Here is a 23,822-nt window from a genome sequence, read left to right on the forward strand (position 1 = left end):
GGTTGGACAGATGGACATGAGGTTCTCAGGACATGGGGTAGTGCCAGGGCTGGGTTATGGTTGGACTCGATCTTGAGGATCTTTTGCAACCAAAGTGATTCTATAATTCTGTCTGCATCTTCAGTCCAGCCTCTCAGGAACCCTTTCTCCTCCACTTCCCACCTCCAGACCAGAATCAGCTCGGGACCTTCTCCACTGTTCCCTTCCCACACCTTCTGGCCCTGATGGAGAAGTCTCATGTTGCAAGTTTAACACAATTCCTGATCTTTTCCCCGGAACAGCAGGAGAGCTCCACAAGGCTGGATCCTAGAGGAGGTTCCTTGTCTGGGTCTCAGGACATTTCATTCATTTTTTCCCTGCAATTAGCATCCTAAATCATCACAAAAAGGGGACAAGATTTCCAGTCAAATAGAGAAATTCCAGGCAATCTAATGAAAACAATTTTCAGGGGTTGCTTGCAGCAACACACCTTATGGTTATAAGGTTTGCTAATGCCTACAAAGCCCAACAAGCCCCCAATCGATCCCATCATCGTCCTAAAGGGCAACCTGCTCTTCCCCATTCCTTTAGATGAGGTTCTTAGGAACACAGTTTAGTGCTAGAGTAAGGTTATGGTTGGACTCAGTGATCCTGAGGGTCTCTTCCCATCTAAAATGACTCTATGAGTCTATGATAAATTCTTCTACTTGGATGTGAAGCCACAGTTGCACTGTTGACAAAAAACCCACCACTCGTGATGATGACAGATGGTGCCTCATGGTTCCATGTTGTCCCCTCTCTTGATGCCATTCACCTCGTCTGAGCTGCCAGGAACTGCACATTTTGTCTTTCAAAAACCACTTCGGCAACTGGGAGTCCTGCTCTACAGCTTCACGTTCTTTAGCAGAGAATAGCGCAAAGACTTGGAAATATTTATCACTAAAAAAAAGGATGCACGGCAGGAACCAAACCCTGAGATGCAGAAGAGGAGCCTGGTCCTGATTATATATCTCACTATCCATAGCCTTATATATGATGAAAGCTGCACGTGATCGGGCACTGAACACTCAAGGGGCAGCCAATAGACAATGTCATTGAATTTTCAAGCTTAGATACGTACAGAAATACATTTTACTATCATTTAGTATACGACAGGAAAAAATTTGCACTTGTGTGACTTCAGCATTAAAACGCCTGTATGGCTTTTAAAGACTCCTATGGTGCCTATTTTATTATAAAGTTAAGCAGGATCACAGAGAGATTTGTTTGGCCTTTTTCATTTTAGGAGTTACACATTCCAAATCACTTCCCCCACATTTTCTCTAAATATTAAAATCTGACATTATTTCACTGTAGCAGCCTGGCCATTCTTCTCCAAACACAAGCGGTTTAGAAGCATCTTTAATGGCTATTTTCTTTTTCCTTTTTGAGAGGTACTGGATTACTACCGGCTTTTGCACTAAGAAACAATCTGCCCCCATTAACATACATTCAATCTTTAATTGCTATTTTGGTAACTAAGATAACACACATAACTGATGACTGATGTTTTCATCCCTCCAGCTTTCCCTTTCAGTAACATTTTAACATCATTGTACAAATGGAGGGTGGAAATGAAATCTTCAAGGCGGCAGGGAAAACTGTTCCTGTCTCCACGTGTAATTTCATATACAAAATTAACAATATTTAAAATATTCCCCAAGACAGGCCACCAAACTCCATGTCTGCCGGGCAATGGTGTTCACGTCGTGACTCCAGTGAGAAGTTTCATCTCAGGTTAAAGTATTTGATTAATAGATGTGGTTTACGGGCAACAGGTACTGCCGTGGTTTATCCGAGTCTACCCGCTTTATACCCCTTTATTTGGGGAAAGGAGATGGAAGTCCAAAGGGCAGAGGAAAAGGGCAAAGATGCTCCATCAATCTCTCCTATAAGGCTCATTTCTGAGAGTTTTTACCTTCAGGAGGAGTTTTTGGGAGGTCAAGCATAACGATGAGGCTGCTTTGTGCCAGTAAAGCGAATGGCATGTCCACCCTCCTGGAGGTGACCCCGACAAGGATGTATCGCGTTCCATTCATGTTTCTATCAGACAGCGCCAGGAACACATGCACTGAAGATACACATCAAAACACGCTAAACTTCTATGAGGATGGTTCATTTTTAGGAAAAATATGACCTCAGCCAGTTGTAAATGTCAGGTATGGACTTAGTTTTGGTTGATTTGAACGTGGCATCTCTGTACATATTCATTTACTGCCTTGGAGGACAAAGCCAGAGGGGGGAACTAAGAGGATCACTTCCATCCTTATATTAAATCCCCTTTCCAAAATGCAACATTGCACAAGACAGTACAGCCTGAGCCTTTCATGGATTTCTCTTTCCTGCCTCACTTCTGGCACCACAGCCAAGACTTTGTGAAGAAAGGCAGAATTAACAATTAAAGACTAACAAAAACTCCTTCCGAAACGCTCACCACAGTACCTTCTATTTCAAAGTAACAGCACCATACGTCTCCGTACCGTCACAAGGAGGCAGCAAATAGCCACAAAAGCCATAAAATCACTACGGAAATATGTTTTCCCCCTTGCACCACCTCCCCTTGGCAGCATTTGGGGAGCAATAAAAGGCAGCGCCGGTTTGTGGGGCTGCCGTTCATCACCTGCTGGAAGAGCCCCCGGGGTAGAGCAAAGTCAAGATCTATCTGCTGGGTTTACTCAGCCTAAACCATCTGAAATAAGTTAAAAAGACCTGTCTTCACCTCAGTAGCTTTAAAGAAGGTGGGTTTTTTTTTTCCTCCCATGCCTTCTCTTGGAAAGCAACTGTGTCAATATGGAAGCGATGCAAAGAAACAGCTGCATGGAACGAGAGTCGTGTCGGAAAATGATCTGGAGTGAGAGTGCAGCTCTGCCAGCTGCAAATACCCACTCATTTCCAAGTGGTTTTGAAGATAAAGCTTTGCTGCAGGACTTGCTTTACCTTCTTTTTCTTTCAACTCCAAAAATAACAGCCTACCCAGAGCCTCCTTCATCCCTGAAATTCGCTGTTAATTCAAGTCTACACATCCTTCCATCTCCAAAAATGCTTTTGGGGCCTTTCTCCTCTCTGAATAGAAGGGAACAGGCACAGAAATGTTCTTGGGCTGGGAACATCCCAGCACGGTCCATAGGCAGCACTGGGAATATCATGTCCAGGCGAAGCGGCTGTACCTGGATCATCAGCTGCTGGGTTTCAGTTTTCTTAAGCCCAGTTTAAAAGCAGTTCAATTTTTCCAACAGAAAGAAAAGAGGAAACCAGAAAACTCAGATGTGAAGCCAGATTGAAAGGAAAAAGAGCCATCTAGAGAGCTTTTCTCCCCAGGGAAATCTGAATATGACTCCGCATGTGGGTGAGGTTCTACCCAATGCAGCTTTTATTGGCCTGTACAAGTTACAAAAGTTTATGTGTACGCAGCATAAATATCGCAATACAGGCAGGAGTTACACTTAGATTTTGCGGACAATATTCTATTTGATAAACAGCTTAGAATCATTGAATGTCCCGAGCGTGAAGGGACCCACAAGGATCATTGAGTCCAACTCCTGCCCCAGCATATGACAACCCCACAGTTCACACCGTGTGTCTGAGGGCGTTGTCCAGTCTATTCTTGAATATTTGGGGCTTAATTAAGTAATTCTTAATTATTATTAGCTTATTTAAGTATAAATGAGCAATATGGTTCTAAGTAATGCCCCTCAGTTGGCCTCAACACATGCATAATTGTTAGGTGACAAACCTTCATTACACCACAGAGTATTCCACCCCTGGAATAAAAATCTGAACTTAAACACCCTGTGTGGTTTTATTCTGTGCTCTGAGCTCCTTTTCAGAGAAGAAAGAATATTCTCTCCACTCCAGGTGCCCTTAAAACTCTTCAAACAAGAACGCTTTCATTTTAAATTGCTGGAAAAACTTCATCAGCACTTTGATACGACGCATTCTCATGAGGGAAAAAGAAAATCCATCTGGCATATTAGGGCCCAATTATTAAACTCGCCTATGATATTTATCAACACCGGAATTGCTAGTAAAAATGGCAGTTTTAAATGCCAAAATATATAGCGGCTTCAATACTAATATGCTTTAACATATATAGGTCACTTCATAATTTCAGCAAGCACTGCAATGATTACCAGACACACATCCCAAATTATTCTGATGAATTGGAAGCTATTTAAAAGCAAATTTTAATATGCCGGAGAGTTACAGGACACATTTTAAAGTACTCAATGCATTAAACCTCAAAAATAATTGGAACGAGTACATAAGCCAGGAGTGCACGTGTTGCACAGTTGGTCTTTACCAAACAACTCTCTGCAGCCAACGGCAAACCAACAGGTCTCATCTGCAGATAAATGACCTTATATTTCTGCTAAAGGTGGCACCAAAGTTTAACAAGCAACAACCCACCTTATTTGCGGCATGCAGTGCTGATTTTTCTGTCTGTTCTAGAAAACTCTAATTATTGGCCAGCATAACCAATCTAATACCCTGCAGAACAGCGGCAGCTTCCATGGACAAAAAGACCAGTAGAACCACAAAGGGCATAACGTGAAATAAGGGGAAAAAGTCATGTTGTGGATCTAGAAGCTTTAAGTGAACACACCATGGGATGCACAATGAAACTAGAAGGGAAATCAGTGTTATTTTGACCTTTGTTTTGAAGTTTTTTCCCCCTCATATTGTTTTTAGGCAGGAGAACAAGCTACTCTGAAGGTAGGGATGTCTGAGCAGGCTGCAGCTATGAGAGGGACCAAGCACAGTGTTGGTCCTGTAGACTCCTTCCACTCTCAGTTCTCCTCTTCTGCGGTCTCTGCACTAACCCGGTCACCTTGTCAACTCAACTCAGGAGAAACACCCAAACAAATCACAGTCTGACATCCATGGAGAGTTCACAGAATCCCAGAATGTCAGGGGTTGAAGGGCCCTGGAAAGCTCATCCAGTGCAATCCCCCCATGGAGCAGGAACACCCAGATGAGGTTACACAGGAAGGTGTCCAGGCGGGTTGGAATGTCTGCAGAGAAGGAGACTCCACAACCTCCCTGGGCAGCCTGGGCCAGGCTCTGCCACCCTCACCGGGAACAAGTTCCTTCTCCTATTTAAGTGGAACCTTTTGTGTTCCAGTTTGTACCCATTACCCCTTGTCCTATCATTGGTTGTCACCGAGAAGAGCCTGGCTCCATCCTCCTGACACTCCCCCTTTCCATATTGATCCCCATGAATGAGTCACCCCCTCAGTGTCCTCTTGTCCAGCTCCAGAGCCCCAGCTCCCTCAGCCTTTCCTCACACGGGAGATGCTCCACTCCCTTCAGCATCTTGGTGGCTGCGCTGGACTCTCTCCAGCAGTTCCCTGTCCTGCTGGAACTGAGGGGCCACAACTGGACACAATATTCCAGGTGTGGTCTCCCCAGGGCAGAGCAGAGGGGCAGGAGAACCTCTCTGACCTACTGACCACCCCCTTCTAACCCACCCCAGGTACCATTGGCTTCCTGGCCACAAGGGCCCAGTGCTGGCTCATGGTCACCCTGCTGTCCCCAGGACCCCCAGGTCCCTTTCCCCTACGCTGCTCTCTAATAGGTCATTCCCCAACTTACACTGGAACCTGGGATTGTTCCTGCCCAGATGTAAGACTCTACACTTGGTTCTTACTTGGTTCATCCTGACATAGACACCTATATCTGGTAACCCAACTGCTCTTTGGTGTCCATCAGCTGCACCGAGTAGAAGAGCTTCACAACACACACAATAATGTAAATTAACGTGTCAAAGCTATAAATGAAATCCCACTCAATAAAGCTTTTAAAACCCAAAGTGGTTATAACACACCACATAAAACTTTAAAGGCCAAAGGCATAAATGGGCACTGATAATGATGGGACTAATTAATGAAGGAGAGACCAAACGGTCTTCACTGCGCTTACCCACGTGTGACCATTGTGGAGGACAAAGTGAAGAGTGATGAGGACAAGATGGAAAGAAGGAAGTCGTGGATGGTGAACTGTTGAGTCCTAAATAGTTTTCAATAGGCCATTCCCACTATTGAAAAAGCTGGGCAAATGTTCACAAAATATTTCAAAATGTTCACAGCCAGGAAAAACAATATCCAGCACATTAAACCATCTGTTGTATGGGGATAAATACTGCTCGCTCTGAAGTTTTTCTGAGAAATGAGTCCAACTATTTGCACCAAAGTAGAATTACGATATTTGATATTCAGCCCTTACTAGAGGCAAATGAGGTTTCATGTGTGACCATGAAAACACAAAACTTGCAACTTCTGCTGCATTTGTGAGATATATCCATGTCTCTAATAGTCACTGCAAGACTATGAGGGGACGAGAGTCAGCGTTGAACACCCCGAGGAGGACGTTTCTTGGGCAGATATGAAAGATGAGACATGCAGCAGCCGAGGAATAGCGTTAACTGTGCACATGAGACACAACAGAGGGGCAGGAGAAGACATCAGAGGTCTATGGTAAATCAGTGTAACAAAGGTCAGCATGAGACTGTAGAATAGAATCACAGAACAGTTTGGGTTGATGGGACCTTAAAGCTCCCCAAGTGCCCCCCCTGCCATGAGCAGGGACATCTTCACCAGCTCAGGTTGCTCAGAGCCCCGTCCAGCCTGGCCTGGGATGTCTCCAGGGATGGTTCATCCACCACCTCTCTGCCCAACCTGGGCCAGGCTCTCACCACCCTCAGGGACAACAATTTCATACTCATGTCCAGCCTGAATCTCCCTCCTTGAGTTTAAAACCATCACCCCTTGTCCTATCACTACAGGCCCTGCTCAAAAGTCTGTCCCCATCTTTCTTATGGGCCCCTTTTAAGTCTGGAAAAGTCACAATAAGGTCTCCCCGGAGCGTCTCTTCTCCAGGATGAAGGTGATTATACTTAATAAACCCCAGAGAAAAATCAATTACATCCATTCACAGTCCCACAGCCACAAATTCTAAATGTATTGGCCAGCTGGCCAATGTCACTCACGTCACACCCAGAGGACAAGTGATGTTGTCTGTCAGGTCCCCACCACATCTCCCGGCTTCTTTTCTGAAGGCAGCAAACCTGGTTTATAGGGTTTAAAGGCCTTTTATACCCTGTAGAGCTCAACAGCTTCTTTGGCTTCAGTGTTGTCCACTTCAGACTTCTGCCCTTTTAGGTAAGTCTGTTGGCCAACACTTTCACCTCCTCACTTTGAGTTTCTTAGGGCTGTTACACTAGGAAAAGTTCTTAATACTCCCATAAATCTCTACAGAACTGGTGAATAAAGCAGAGAAGCACACAAGAAATACATATGCACTTCTTTTTTTGGTTAAATAAAGAAACAGCATCATTGGTGGGCAAGATGAGTTTAGAAGGCAAAATATTCAAAGTAATAAATATCTTCACATCTTCTATATGCAAGAGTACACTGGCAAGAAATACATTATATATAGGTGTGGTGGCATACACAGGTTTTTTGGAAGATAAGGAAGCACAGATACTAATAGAAATGTTTACTAGAGGCTGTCAAAATAGCTCAAACTACCTGCCAAAAGACAACAGCAAGGTTTGTAAATTGAAGAGCTATGTTATGAAAGGCAGAGGAGGAAACAGAAAAACCCCACAGTTTGCTTGCAATTCATTTAGCTTTGCAAAGGTTAACAACGGTTAGGATATCATTTCTCCTGCAGCTCCAATTATAATGCAATATTAAGGAGCCTGTAACTTCACCGTTCTACCCAACCTTTATCCACTGACATTTTCTTGGCTTAAAACAAAATGTGAACATGCTGCAAAATAAATAAAGGTCAGGCAGAGCCGCACACCTGACGTTGTGCTGAACACCAACTCCACAAGGAGATTCAAGAGTCTTAACAGAAACCCTAAATGAGGATCCAACCCTGTTTCCCTGTATAGTTCATAGAATAGAATCATAGAATGACTTTGGTTGGAATAGACCCTCAGGATCATGGAGTCCAACCACAACCCACCCCTGGCACTGCAACATGACCCTAAGAACCTCACCTCCGCCTGTTCAACCCTCCAGGGATGGTGACTCCACCACTGCCCTGGGCACTTTTCCAATGCCCGACAACCATAAATAACATTTTCCTAATGCCCAATCTAATCTAATTCGCCACACAGCCCAAGGCACAGCCTTTTGATCCAGTAGCAGGGCAGAAGAACACGTTTGGGATGGGGCTGCAAAGTCTAAGAGCAACTTCTAGAAGACGGCAACGTGCTACAGCATCACCAGCGTAGAACATTTTCCAACATTTCCCACAGAATGGCTAAAGCAAGACCCTTGAACATGATAGGAGAAGATCACTCTAAACACCCATTTTCCAGAAAGAAGTCCTTTTTTTTGTATCCGTGACACTCAAAGAATTGAGATATGTCTCAGTTTTTGGCTTAGAGGTGGCCTATACCTCAAAGGTGGTTTTACCAACTATCTTTGGGCTTTGCAGAAAGCGTTTTCATTGCCTCTACTTAGTGTGCAAATTTTCAGCCAACTCGATCTCATTAACATCACGGGGCTATCAGATATTACTTATTTACGGTCTAACTTGGATTCAACTGTAATTATGAAATGCACCCTAGAGCATTAAAAATGCAAGCGTTTCAATACAAACAGCAGAGATGAATCATGCTGTTAACACACTGGTTATTTAGCGAATTATAGTGACTGTAAAAGAAAATCCTAGGAGAGGAACTTAGCAGTAGTTACACTTAAAGAATCGGAGAATTTTTAAAGCGTTATAAACGATTGGTTGGAAAACACCAATAAACTGTCTTCTTCCAAAGAGACACATTCTTATTCCTTTGGCATTTTAGGAGGTTAAATAATATTATGTTACTTTGCAAGGAGATCCATGTGATAGCAGCGAGGGAGAATCACTGCTGATCATCTTCAGTCTGCCTCAATTTTGGACATGTGTTTTCAGCTGCATGTGTTCATTGAGATACAGAATCATGGAATCATTTTGGTTAGAAAAGCCCCTCAAGATCATCGAGTCCAACCATAACCCAGCCCTGGCACTGCCCCATGTCCTGAGAACCTCATCTCTGTCTGTGCAACCCTCCAGGGCTGGTGACTCCAGCACTGCCCTGGGCAGCCTGTTCCAATGCCCCACAGCCCTTTGGGGAAGAAATTGTTCCCCACATCCAACCTCAACCTCCCCTGGTGCAACTTGAGGCCGTTTCCTCTGCTCCCATTGCTCAAACATCATCAGTTTGTGCTCATCTTCCACTGCTCATCCATTGGTTAATTTGTTATTTATCATGCCTTAAGATCTATACCTATTTTAAAAGTCTATGTGTTTCCAGAATTGGGCTCTTCTTCTGCTTCAAACTGATTCTCTTCCAATAATGGAATTGGAAGAATCACTCAAATTGAAGAGTTTCCCACTCTCATACGCAGGTGGATCTGGGTCTGTAAAGAACTAATGGATAATTTTTGAAGTGCAGATTGACCTTATGCTGTTAAAAAGGAACCAACTGTTCCCCTATTTATCCTCCTTGTAAGTAATTACCCACCACAAAGATTTTTAGGGAAGACCTTGACTGCGATGGATTCAGCACAACAAATGCTTAAGTCTGATCCAGTAGTAAACACTTACTCCACATCAACGGAAACAATGTGCTGGTTCAAGCCTGGTGTTTACCTGGGATTTATTAAACCACACTCCACTCCGTAAAAGCTACATACTAAAAAAATATATGATACAAGCCACTTGTCTGAAGGACCCATCTGGAGCTCCTTGCTTTCATTAAATTCAGCATGGAATCTAAAGCAAGATACTATTCCCACTGTTCATTTCCAAAGGAGCATATTATTGCTTGCTTTAAAACAGGTTGTAAAATCTGAAGTAAACAGACACGTATACCCCGCTTGTGGGAGTTCTCCCTATTGATCAACTATTGTTTTATATTTATGGACTATTAGCAGTTCCTAAAGTAGAGACTAATACATTAAATTTTGAAACTTGAAGAGATGGCCTGCTGTGCTTCGGGAGACATTTCACCTCTTTTTAGGGCTATTCTTTTTGGAGGATGGAGGAGGAAAAAAGTATTGCAATTGCTTCTGTTGGTTCCAACTCCTGGGGAACCATCGGGTTGCTTCACACTAAGAAATTCACTTTACCAAGCAGTTCAGAAGCGATGGATGGGTATACGGCTTCAATTGTGTTGGAACACGTTTGTATTTAACTTGACGTATTTGACTTCAGTTTAAAATCAAAAGGCGCTACCTAAAGACTCTGAAATAAGTCCACGCTTAACTCTTTGCAAAATCACTTAATTTATGATTTGTGTCTGACGATGTGTGAATATCCGCAGTTCCTCTAAGTTGTATGTTATATGTATGATGTGGTAGCTCAAAATGTGTCCTCTATAGCACTTTAAAAGTAATCTCTCCATTTCAAAAAGCCTTTTCCCCCCGCTCCTTTCCCTGCATATACAGGACAAGATGCATCTGCAAAGACGGACAGGCAATTTTCTTAACATAATTCCTAATTAAAGACTTTAAACACCATAATGATTTCCATTTTCTAGGCTGTGATGTATACAGGATGTTTAATTAAAGAAAACAAAACCACAAACCCACCAAACACTATACTGAACAACAAGAAAACAAACATCTTTCCTAAAGGACAAACATTTATCTGTTTTAAATGAAAAGTACCTGAAAAAAGTCACAAAGAACTGTACCAGGTCCATAAAGTTGCTGTGCTGCGAGAATGCAATCTGCAAAACAAAAGCAAATGCTTTCTATTACTTACTGAAAAGAAACTTCATATATAAGACGCACTGTTGCTGGGATTAGAAAATCACAATGAGATAAGTGGTCAATTCACAGTTTTGAACACTGTTTTTAAAAGATATTCCGAGGGCAAAGAAAACAAACTAAAATGTCACATTATTTTGAAATCATATACCCAAAAATTAAAGCTAAATAAGTAACATCTCTCTATCCCAATAATGTTCAAGGAAAAGTCTTCGGTGCGCTTGGAGAAAACACTAGTTGAAAAAATTCAATCGCAAAGTTTCACGGAGCTAAAAATAAAGCATTTTAGTTATTGTAGATGCAGCAACCCACAGTAAAACATTTAGAAGTTCAAATATATGCTCCCATCCCAACAATAATCATACAACAAAATCTCCTCGGATAAGTAACTTACACCAAGAGCAGCAAAAAGGCACGAGACACAGAAGATAATAGATACTGTAAAAACAGCTGTGGCATTCATGTTAACTCGCTGCCCTGCAATCCAGCTCCAAGCGCAGGGAAAAGCGAAAAACAACCCAACATTTTGGACGGAAAACAGAGGGAAGAAGCGAACAGGAAAGTGGGAGGTGGTTGGAGGAAGATTAGGGAGCCTGGTTGGAAATAACGCAGCGGAACGGGGGCGGCCGAGGGGACGGCGGCTTCGCAGATCGGGAATCGGTTCTTTCCAGGTACCTCCTATTTCCTCTGACTATCAATCTCAGCCCCACACCAGATTTTAACTCTTTCATGAATTTATTTGGAAGCTAAACCAAAATCTGCACGTCTTATAAAGGCTTCCCATGGATAATAAATTCACTTAAGGCATATTGTTTTTTCCTTAATAAACTACATGTTGCGGTAGCATTAGTATAACTACAAATCTCTCCTCGCGGCAACAGCCACATGCCAAAAATCATGAATATATGCAAAAATCAATTATTCCTTGGATTTCCGCTGCTTGAGAACACCTCTATTATCACATTCGCTTTAAATATCCATTGGAAGTCGGTACAGAAGCTACAACAATTTCCTTATAAATATATTGAAATGCTCTTAAGTTGAAAGCTCTTTAATTCTGTTTCGCTGGAAAGCACAACTTGAAACCTGCAGACCAGATGCTCGTGACCTCAATAGTGCTCAAGACAAGAAAACACAGTTTCTTGCTGATTTTTGTCCTTATAAAGCGCTTCTGAGGAGAAAAATAAGAGAGTGAGCGTGATTTAGAACTCAGTGTATGGTAACTGAGGTGGTTTTATATTCACGTAACTATTCTGGCAGTTCTTTAAGGCAAATAATTCACTTACTAAAATATTACATTCTGAAATATGAACATGTAATATATCGAGTATATAGAAATACGGTGTGAGAATAACTCTGATGCTGGCTGACTAAAAAAGATGCATTTCAAAATAAAGTCCTTATTATGTATCAGAAGCACAAAGAAACCATCAATGAGCCGGTTCTGTGCAGACCAGCATTAGGACCAGCTTGTGATGGAAAGCAAAGCTTGTTCTAATTAGGATATAAGAAGAAATTAAAATAAAGTCAAAAGTCTAAAAAAGGACAGATTCCATGAAAGATTAATGAGACTGCAAACTCATCTCTAAATTGTTACCAAAGAGCTGCCTGTTTTGATGATATAAGTGGGGGACAGAATTAAAACAGAGAAGGAAATGTGGGTTTGTTTCACTATGAATGTTTTACCAGTGGGGGATTGCAGCTCTTCTCTTGCAAAGCCCAACTGAGGATTTGTACCTCATATATGGATTAAAAGCAGAAAAGCCAAGGTTGGATTCTGCAATTTACTTCTCACGAGCTGAAAACACTTTATGCTATTAAACCTGACCAATCTGTGTCACAGCCAATTTAGTATCGTAATTGTTAATGGTTTGCTTACTTAGAGCTTAATTTCCCCTAATATAATCTGTTCCCAGGATTTAATTAATTCAGTTACATAGAAAGCTTGGTTAGAAATAGCTGTTAAAAGCAGAATGTTCACTCTGGATACAGGAAAGATACGGCACAAATTTCTTAGCGGTACGGATTTTTAATTAAGTTTAAATGACAGCAGAAGATTCATTTATCCATTCTCAAAAAGCCTCATTTTATACCAAAGGAATAAGCAGTAAAAGTGTAGGAAAACCCTTGGGAGATGCACTTCCAGGTCCTGAGCAGAACTTCGGCTCAGCCACTAAATCAATCTTTCTGAACATACATGTCCTTCAAAGTTCTTCACAATAACTTAAGTAGTTGAGATTAGAACAGATGAGAGAATTAATTCTGTCGATTCCAGAGACGATTGTAAAGCTGCTGTTTATCTGAACCGAAAAGGCACCTGAAAAATCATCCCGGCCTATTATCCTTTTCCTAATGCCGCATCATTTGAAGCATCAAAGAAATTTGGCCGCTTTCCAGATGAATAAAAACAGCTGGACTGATAAAAATGTATAATTAAGAGCTTTACTCTCTTTATCAGTTGATTAGCATAAAATATTAAGCCAAGAAGAAAATCTGGTTACCTCTATCGACCCAAGAATATCTTAAAAGTGCAAGAGTTTTGCAATCAGTACAGAACCACAGAGAATCCCAGAATGTCAGGGGTTGGAAGGGACCTGGAAAGCTCATCCAGTGCAATCCCCCCATGGAGCAGGAACACCCAGATGAGGTTACACAGGAAGGTGTCCAGGCGGGTTGGAATGTCTGCACAGAAGGAGACTCCACAACCCCCTGGGCAGCCTGGGCCAGGCTCTGCCACCATCACCGGGAAGATGTTTATTCTCAAATTTAAGTGGAACCTCTTGTGTTCCAGCTTGATCCCATTACCCCTTGTCTATCATTGGTTGTCACCAAGAAGAGCCTGGCTCCATCCTCGTGGCACTCACCCTTTATATATTTATAAACATTAATAAGGTCACCCCTCAGTCTCCTCTTCTCCAAACTAAATAGACCCAGCTCCCTCAGCCTTTCCTCACACGGGAGATGCTCCACTCCCTTCAGCATCTTGGTGGCTGCGCTGGACTCTCTCCAGCAGTTCCCTGTCCTGCTGGAACTGAGGGGCCACAGCTGGACACAATATTCGAGGTGTGGTCTCCCCAGGGCAGAGCAGAGGGGCAGGAGAACCTCTCTGACCTACTGACCACCCCCTTCTAACCCACCCCAGGTACCATTGGCTTCCTGGCCACAAGGGCCCAGTGCTGGCTCATGGTCATCCTGCTGCCCCCAGGACCCCCAGGTCCCTTTCCCCTACACTGCTCTCTAATATGTAATTTCCCAACCTATACTGGAACCTGCACAAAGCGACTCAATCCACACGAGTGCTGCCTTCCTTTTCAACCCTGCTTCATATTAAAAAGTGAAATTGGAAATTATAGTTTGAGCGGGACACGCTCCTAGAATAGAACTGTAAAGGAGAGAGAAATAACAGCCTAATTAACTCAGGAAGCTGGAGAACTACAAGAGAGAAGGAGCAACGTGAAGCCGGCTGCTGGAGTTGGGAGCTCGCTGTGAATTCAGACGATAGCAAAATGGTCCCCACTGCTAAATTAATTAACCTCCCCTAGCAGGGGGGAGAACGCTACGGCGCTCGTGTTTTACAAGTCTACGGGACCACATAGCACCGAAAAACAGGGGAATTGCAGAGATTTCAGGCCGCTTTGCTTTTTATTTAAATACAGTCCCAGCGCCCAAGGTAACGAACAAAAAAGACGGAAAGGCTGGGAACTCCGAGGAGATAAAGCCAACAGCCAAACAAGACTTTTATGTACATCTTACTCTATTTCTTCCTCAGCACCTCCGCTTTCTCTTCTTTTTTATTTATTTTTATGGTTAGAGGCAAGGATTCGATCTGACCTTGGAGAACACAGACAACAGTAACAAGATGCCGTGGCCTGAATGCCGAGTGCCTGCGCTTCCTTCAAAGCACCTGCTGAAAAACAAATCACAGAACACCAGGGAGGGGAAGGGACCTCGAAAGATCATCCAGTCCAATCCCCCATGGCTTTTAAGTCTTCTTGAGTGATACCAAAGTCATCAAAACATTCATTTTGCCGTCTGCAGTAGTGATGGATGGGGAAGAGTGCTCTTCTGCTCAAAAGAAACGTTGTTCCTGGGTTCAATTCGCCTTTAAACACAACATGCCCTGGTGAAACACACGGCACAACACCCAGTTTTGGTGCTCTCCACTCAACAGGAGCAACAAGCCAACTCCAACAGCATCAGTGGTGAAGCTTCAGGAAAAAACGAGCCCATCTGGCATCCAGCTCCACTACCTAAAGGTGGTCGTGGCGTTGCCATGTGCTACTGCTGTTGTTTCATGGGGTCTGTGAACATCGTTCATGAGTCAAGACAAGTTGTTCAGCCAGCAGAGAGCTCACCGTAGCAACAAAGGGCTTTTTGGTGCTATTTCTGAGCTGACCCAGCTCACCGAGGGATGAGGCAAATGAAAGAAGGAGCAGAACATGGTGACCCTTTTTGGGCTGGTGCCTCTCAACTTAACTTGGCAACATTAGCTCCTGTGGCAACTTTTCAGAAAGAAGCATTTGTTTACTTCTGCAGATAGAATTTATGGATTCAGTCACAGATTAGGACATGAAAATACAGGAATAGAGAGTCCAGCGCAGGGCAACAAAGATGCTGAAGGGAGTGGAGCATCTCCCGTGTGAGGAAAGGCTGAGGGAGCTGGGGCTCTGGAGCTGGACAAGAGGACACTGAGGGGTGACTCATTCATGGGGATCAATATGGAAAGGGGGAGTGTCAGGAGGATGGAGCCAGGCTCTTCTGGGTGACAACCAGTGACAGGACAAGGGGCAATGGGTATAAACTGGAACACAGGAGGTTCCACTTAAATAGGAGAAGGAACTTCTTCATGGTGAGGGTGGCAGAGCCTGGCCCAGGCTGCCCAGGGAGGTTGTGGAGTCTCCTTCTGTGCAGACATTCCAACCCGCCTGGACACCTTCCTGTGTAACCTCATCTGGGTGTTCCTGCTCCATGGGGGGATTGCACTGGATGAGCTTTCCAGGTCCCTTCCAACCCCTGACATCCTGGGATTCTGTGATACGTGCCTACTGTTCCTTTACACTGGACACACTGTGATTCAGCTGGATATTGTACGTGTCTCTTACAGGATCACCTGAACAGTTACAGCTCTACTAAGTCTCCATCATCTCCACCATATGACCTTAAACACCTACAGTGGACGAAGACACCGATGGCCTTCAGATGTACCAGGGAAGGTTTAGACTGAGTATTAGGAAAAAACTCTTAATGGAAAGGGCTGTCGGGCATTGCAACAGGCTGCCCAGGGCAGTGGTGGAGTCACCATCTCTGGAGGGGTTTAAAAGACATGTAGGTAAGTTTTTTAGGGAGGTGGCTTAGTGCCAGTGTTGGGTTAATGGTTGGACTCGATCTCAAGGGTGTCTTCCAAACAAAATGATTCTATGATTCCATTTGCATTCAGATGCACTAAGTACAGTTTGTCAATTTAATCAAATGGATAACGGAATACAAGTTTTAGTGAATGAAGACATTTGAGAGTGAAATGTGGATGGTGAATCTCCAAAAGGGAACAGAAGCTTTACATCTCCTTGCCTCTGTGCAGGGTTTATGTTAAATGCAGAACAAGACACATACATTGAACAAAACAAAGGATATTTGCATCTTGAAGGGAACGAAGCAAAGCTTGTTACAGACCATGATGACACCAACATTTTAACCCTTCCGTAAGTGCTGCTGGTGCCCAAATGTGCCTCCACACCCTCCTTTTAACCCCTTGTACCCGTATTTCCTGTAGTAAACCAGCTCACACAACCCAGTGTAGGTGAAAACTCATCTTTGCTGAGCCAAACTTAAGGTGGATCCATAACCTGGTGACAGTCATGGCACTGATGGGCAACGTGATGCCACACCATGGAGACATCAGGACATTCCCTTTTTAGAGGCACCATGGATCTATCTTAAACGAACAGCAAAACTGCACCACAAATTTTGAGGTTAGGAGGAAAACTTAAGGTGTCTTGATACCCCTAAGTCTTCAAAAGCTCCAGGGACATCATGTTCCACAGAGAATGATCTTCTAGACGGAAAAGTTAGACCACAAGTTTGAAAAAAGGAAGGGTTGTACAGCAATTACTTGTAACTTGCAAAGCTCTGACCCACAGCATGTTGAAGTGGAACATTTGGAGGTGGGAGACCCCAGAGAGTTTGTAATACATGTGATGGTGTAGATGTGGATATCAGGAGATGTGATGCTCTTTTGAAAGATGACAGATTTGAGTAGGGGACAACCATCCATTGCTGCAACACCAGCTGATCTGACAGCTAAAGGTCCAGATCAACGAGAAGTCCCAGAAATAAGCCCAGATTGATCTGTTCCCGCTTGCATTGGAAGAATTACTTGTTGCTCATCAGAAGCTCAAAACCCAATTTGCATCTGAACACACTCAGGCTGCTGGTTTCTATTTTGTAGAAGAAAAACTTCTGGCCAACTCGGTGCAGCTTAAGAGGTTCACATCCTCAGATTTACATCCTACAACAAGTAACAATAAAAATCCCCACTAAAATCTGATTTTTCACACCTACTACTATGAGCCACGTTGCTCCTGCGTGAAGGACCAATGAAAGAGATAAACGACCTGCTCCTCACTCACTGCTATACTAACTAAGCCGTTGAGCTTTATGGCACAAACACTTGATAAGTGTGCAAATATAAAAACTAGTTCACTTCGGAACTTATACCGAGATGGAAATGGATTTATATTCCAATACTGTGCCACCTTACTGCAGCAGTCACAAATTGTCACTTTTCAGCTAATTGGCTGCAGTCAGCAGTTGGTTCACAAATGCCAATTATATATATACGTTTAGACTCCTCGCGCGAGCTCTTGGGTTGTTGTGCAGAGGAAACACGGGCATAGCTGCCTCTAAATTAAAAATAGCGCTGAAGATTTAGTCCCTCATTTCTCTGCATCAGAAAAAATTACCACACAAACTTGACAAACGGGAGGTGCTGGTTCAATAAAGAGCCAGGTGTTGAATAGCGATGCTCACCAAAATTTAAAGTGTGGTAGCAAACAATGTACAGGAAATTCCCATAATTGGAATAGGGATCTCAGATCAGACCCCGCGTATCTACTCGTTACAGTAACGCACTAACGAACGCCACAAGAAAGCTGAGGCACGGCTGGATAAAACTCAGTTCTGAATGTCAGGAAAATGCCGTAGAACTAAAGATTATCCATTCCCATAGATCTCTGCTGGATCCACTCTCCATCCTGTCCACACACTGAAGGTGGCAACGGCCACGCAAGAGTGGGAAGGTAACTGGAGGCTACTGGAGCCGTTTTGCAGGAGAGAAAAATAAATACAAGAATAAAAACGTGAAAGCAAATTAAAATGCAAAAATAAATACAATGAAATCCCATCTCCTCAACCCTGACCTTCTGCCCAACTAAAGGAGGGAGATTTAGGCTGGACACGAGGAAGAAATTGTTGTCGCTGAGGGTGGTGAGAGCCTGGCCCAGGTTGGGCAGAGAGGTGGTGGATGAAGCATCCCTGGAGACATCCCAGGCCAGGCTGGACGGGGCTCTGAGCAACCTGAGCTGGTGAAGATGTCCCTGTCATGGCAGGGGGGGCACTGGGGGAGCTGGGAAGGTCACTTCAACCCAAACTATCCTATGATTCTAAGATGTAATGGAGAGGAAGCATTCCAGAGTATGAGAAGAACCAACAAGCTAAGATTGCCAAGTTATCATTAAAAGCTCAGTAAGGTGGACTTCCATGGGGAAGAAGACCTCTAAGGTCCATTTCAACTCCCCCAAGCTTCAACTCCCCAAAGTAGAGAGCACGGTACACAAATAATCCTGCCTCATGTGGGTTCGTAGAATCCTAGAATCGTTTAGGTTGGGAAAGACCTTTAGAATCATTGAGTTCAACTGTTAAACCAACGCTGCAAAGTCCACCGCTAAACCATGTCCCTAAAAACAGCTGTTCGCTTGTTTCATCTTCTTGCTGTTGAATTCTGATGAATTTTCAGATAATAACTCACTGTTAAGACTGGTGTTAAAAATAGTGTATTTGATGATAACGGCAATTAAGTTCAGGCAAATTACTATCATCAACTGGAGACAAAGACTAACAACATTAATCACTTCTAGCAGTAAACAGCACCACAGATTCAGTGACAGAAAAGAAACTCCTTCACACTATTTTAAGGGTTTGGAAACAGAATTGGATGGTCAAGACTCCCAAGCTTGAGTACTGATGGCAGACAGAAACCTTTACTTACTAGGATCTCCAAATCTAAGTATTGTTGAGGTCCAGCTGCATATCTTGGAATGCAAATTTTATGCTTGGAATTCATAAGAAAGTGGTAAAATAACATAGGAAAGTGATCATAGAATAGTTTGGGTGGGAAGGTACCTTCTCAGTTCATCCAGTCCCACCCACGGTTTGGTTGAAATTACCCGGAAAGGGATTCTTGGAGCAATTCTGCGTGTTGCCTGTTCTTATTCCACAACCTCTAAGCAAGTTACCTTCTCCAGCACAGCACAAAAACTTCATGCCATTTCTCCTTGAAATGTTTAACCGGAGCAAAAATAACTCTTTGCTAAGAGATTTTGCTTATTAAACGAAATGCAGGTAAGGGATTCACTCTGTTAAGAGGAATTCAGCTGTGTTTGTGAAGGATCCAGGTCATGGGCTTCGCTCCGGCACCATCTGCGTGCAGGATAAGTTACGTTCCTCAGCATACCGACTATTTACAGAGAGTTTCGGGCATGGAAATAATTAAAGCTTTGGCACACAACAGCTCAAACGCTCTCTCAGACCCTAAAAGTCCAGCAGAAAGATGAGATTTATGCAACCACTTGTGTGCCAAAAGTTGTTTTCCTAAAGAGTCTACAATGTAAGCACACAAGCGGGAATCGCGAATAAAGAGAAAAGCAGCTAAATCCATATTAGCAATTTGTTTTTTAAGGCTGTAAAATAGCTGACAGATGGAAACGGGCAAAACCTTATGTCTTGCATCACTTCTGATCAGACAAAACACTGGGAAAATATGCAAGACGGAGTTGGGTGTTGCAATGGTGTTAGTGGAGAAAAAGCTCCGTCTCCCTCGCCGAGGAAACCGCGATTTCTAAGGATCATAGGGGATGAAAGATTTCAAACGTGTACCAACCTGTATCGCAAAAGGTCTAATTTCATCCCTAACGAAATAAAGTGGTAAAATAAATATATATATTTATATATTATATATAGAGAAACTATAGCTCAAAGTAAAATATGTATATATATGAATAATCAAATAAAATTGCCTTTTAGCGACAACATTTCTCGCATTACCGTGCATACCGAAGCCACATGTTTCAAATCTGGTGTCACTACGTCAGGTGGCAGGAATAAATAAATCCATTTAAAACCTCTTAACTTTCAACAAAGGAGACAAAAAAGAACCGAAGATTTGCACAATAATTCCAAGTTTACCCCATTTTAGGATTATTTTAAATGAAGTTGGGTAGTTATGAAATAAAAAGCGTTAATAAATGCGGTTCTCTCCGTGAGCTGAGGAACTGGCAGCCTGATTTGTGTTTCCAACATAAACATCATGTATTTCGGAAGGAAACTTTATGCAGTGGAGCGTGGGGGTGCGAGGGAATATAAGGGTTGATCAAAGGGTTGATCCTTATGTGGAATCCGTTTTGAAAGGGCTACGAAGTCAGAAATCATGGGCTGGGCTGTTTTCCTCATCAAGGTTTTATTTGTTGAGAGCCTGAGTGATGACTTTGTGTTAGAGAAATCTCAACATGGAAAAACAGTGTTGCTGGAGAGGGCAAAATGAGCAATCTATACATAAGCTCGTATATTAGCATTTAAAAAAGGACAAATAGCTACCATCTATTGCTGAAGGTTTCCCAGAACATGGATTTTGTCATTTTGTCATGAAGAACTTGCCAGTAAAAGAAGTGAAGTGACAAACCGATATGTTGTGATTTATTTCAATCCCCAATGGTCAAAATACACACGTCATTTCAAGAGACTTTGGGTCCAGGCGTAGGAACCGGGATGGTGTTAATCTTGGATGCAAAACAGAGCGTTTTAAGAAATAACTACACGTGACAGTTGCAATAAAGGAAAAAAAGAAAATGCATAAACTGATTTAGAAAAAACAGCAAATAAAAACCCCAATCATCCCAGAAATGTCTTATTTCCTAGGGCTGCAATAAGCTCTGACCCCAACTCTCCGCACTCCTGCCAACACATTCTGTGAGCAAACGTGCCAATCTGCTAAAATAATAAATCTTAATAATACAAAGTCAGGAAACGAAGTGAGAGAAAAAGAAGTTTTAGACATTCCAGGATATTATTCTTCTCTTTTCAACTCGGAGAGCTGTTATTGGCGGCTCTGTCTTCACGTCTGTCAGTTAAATACACCAGAGGCTTTTGGGTTCACAGAAGGGACTGGGTTGGAAAAGCCCTCAGAGATCATCCAGTCCAACCCTTGGTCCAGCTCCAGTCCATTGACTAGATCATGGCACTAAGTGCCATGGCCAATCTCAGTTTAAAAACCTCCAGGGCCGGTGAGTCCAGCACCTCCCTGGGCAGCCATTCCAATGCCTGACCACTCTCTCTGCACAGAATTGCTTTCTCATCTCCAGCCTCAGTTTCCCCTGGCAGAGTTGAAGGCCAGAGTTTAAGTTTTGTCACTCTGCATTAGTACAGGAGATATTCCCCCTCTGTGCTTTAGCCAGCGTGTACCTACCATTACATTTGAACATACTGATATTTTATTGGCACTGCACTTTTCTCCTCTTCATTAACTCTGCTTGCTGTTCTTTTGACTCTTTAAATAAGCTTCCGTCTAAGGAAATATATCTGGCTCTTTTGGTGGCTGTAAAAGCTTCCCAGCAATGGCCCACGTCGCTCGTTTGCTGAAATATATTTGAACTCGAGCTTCACGTTCACATGCGGCGGTGGCACGTTCTATTTCAAGAGGAATTCAGCACACAAGCACTGCAGCTATAAGCTATGGGCACATCGTCACCTCCAGCCTCACTCAGGAGGAATTAATTACCTAATGTGGACTTTGCTTCCATAGAAAATTAATTTTGCGATTTTGTTTTATATGATGCTTTCCAGCCCGGCATCTTAAAAGAAAAAGAGAGTGGCTTCTTTAAAAGGAAGACAAACCATACGCATCTTGGCCTCGTATCCAAAAAAAGCCTCATCCTAACAAATCCGCCTGGTATTATTAAACCTGAGCCTCAGTTTACATCTCTCTGCTCTCCTATAACTTCGCTTATATATGCAGCTGAAGTTTTGGAGCGGCCGCACGAGCAGATTTCCAATGCTATACGAACACATTACAATAAACCTCGCCAACCAAGACACGTGAGTTACGACCGTTCGTCCCAAGTGTAGCTCAAATTGTAGATGTAAACCCCCAAGATTCCAGCGGTTGGGCAAAAGGATAAAAATCCCATGCAAGAATAAATAGAGCACTTGGGGACAATTTAGCACGAGTGATTTTTAAGGTCGCAGAAACTAACACCTCCAGTAAAAAGGCACCCAAGTGGTGACACATCCTTGCAAGGGTTAATTGTCTTTGAGAGAAATTCTACTTTTTAATGATTTAAGAAGCTGTGAACAAAAATACTGCTTAATATGAAAGGGACTGGCTTCTAAAAGGAGAAAAATGTCATCAGTTGATGCCAAAAAGAAGGCGGCAGGAGCAGATAAAAAGGAAGCAGCTGTTTCATGTTTTAAAGTCTCATTTAACTGTTGTGTTCCCAATCTCGCCACCCCCAGCAGAAGACGTCAGTTTGCCTATGCTGAAAAAAAACAGCCTGTAATTGCACGTCTCTAAAGCTAATTACCTTCAAATTTCAGCAGATTAACAAATTGATTTACGTTTCATTGTTGGGTTTAAAGCAAACCTCTCACTGTGGAAAGAGAAGCTCAAAAACACCTGCAGTTATATCTAAATAAAGGCAAGGGACATCATTAGCAAACAACTTTGGCATTCCGCGGCTTTCAGAAGCAAAAGAAAAGAACGTTTTTGGAGCAGAAGGGTCCCAGAGAGCTCAGGGTGATTCCATCTCCACACCTACACCTATTCCTCATTAAAGGCACACTGAGGACCTGGCAGGAAAACTAGTGAGATCGGCATCCTCTGATCGCTTTCAAGCCTATGTAATTATTTCTATCAAAGCAATCACTACCTATCTATATGTATTTTATTCTCCTTGGCTCACAACAAAGACATATTTTCTTTCCCTTTACCCTTCCTGAGAGCTTTCATTCAATTAGCCAGCGGCTTTTGATTACAGAATGACATTAATTTAGAGAAAGGCTGGAAACCTCCAGGGGCCGTGTCCAGTCCTCTGGGATATTTATGCCCAGGATCAAATGCCTTAATGTTTCCTCCAGAGACAAATCAGGGTATTAGAGGCGGTTACAGACTCTGCTTTGTAACCGTGATACGGTTTCTCCGCTCTTTCTTACCCCGTGCATTATCAAAGCTTTTCAGTTTAGCCGTGAACCTCAAAGAGATGACCCTAGAGAACATCACCCCAAGATTCATGGCACCTTAAAGAGGTCCAAAGCCTAAAATTACAAAGGAAGAAAGTGAAGTGTGGGGTCTGGCATCTCTCCAGCTCTGTCTTGAAGTGGAAGGGTATTGTCTTCTTCAGTTGGCAGGAGTTAAGGGCACCCCAAAGCTTTCCTTGGCCATATCCAAGTGTCGTCCATCGCTGAGACCGGCAAGAAGACAACCACCTCCCGAACCATGTCAAACATCGAGTAAAATTAAAGCTTAATTGAAGCTGGTATTAAGATTCACGCTAACGGAGACCACCTGTTTTATGGGTAATGTTGCCAATGAAAATAGCAGGACGGGCAAAGAGTATTAGAAGAAGAAATTTAATCCAAAACGGCTTGAATGGAGGAGGTTTCCTTTGAAAAATGAGAACTGGGGAGAATTTCTGTATTGGCACACTGCTGGACACAAGAACCATGAAACACTGAAGTGATGATGACAAAGATCAGAGCAAGAGCTCTGTCTGA

The 23,822-nt window shown here is 43.0% G+C and overlaps 1 protein-coding gene across 1 annotated transcript in view; it reads right to left on the reverse strand.

Moving 5' to 3' along the window:
• The window catches only part of ATRN (attractin), a 176,089-nt gene that overhangs the window by 39,653 nt on the left and 112,614 nt on the right, over positions 1 to 23,822 (reverse strand). Inside the window, exon 25 of the mRNA XM_065060197.1 lies at positions 10,683 to 10,744. Coding sequence (XP_064916269.1) covers positions 10,683 to 10,744 — 62 coding nt within the window. The remainder of the gene's footprint in view (positions 1 to 10,682; positions 10,745 to 23,822) is intronic.

This window comes from Columba livia, chromosome 4 (assembly GCF_036013475.1).
Source record: "Columba livia isolate bColLiv1 breed racing homer chromosome 4, bColLiv1.pat.W.v2, whole genome shotgun sequence".
Lineage (NCBI taxonomy): Eukaryota > Metazoa > Chordata > Aves > Columbiformes > Columbidae > Columba > Columba livia.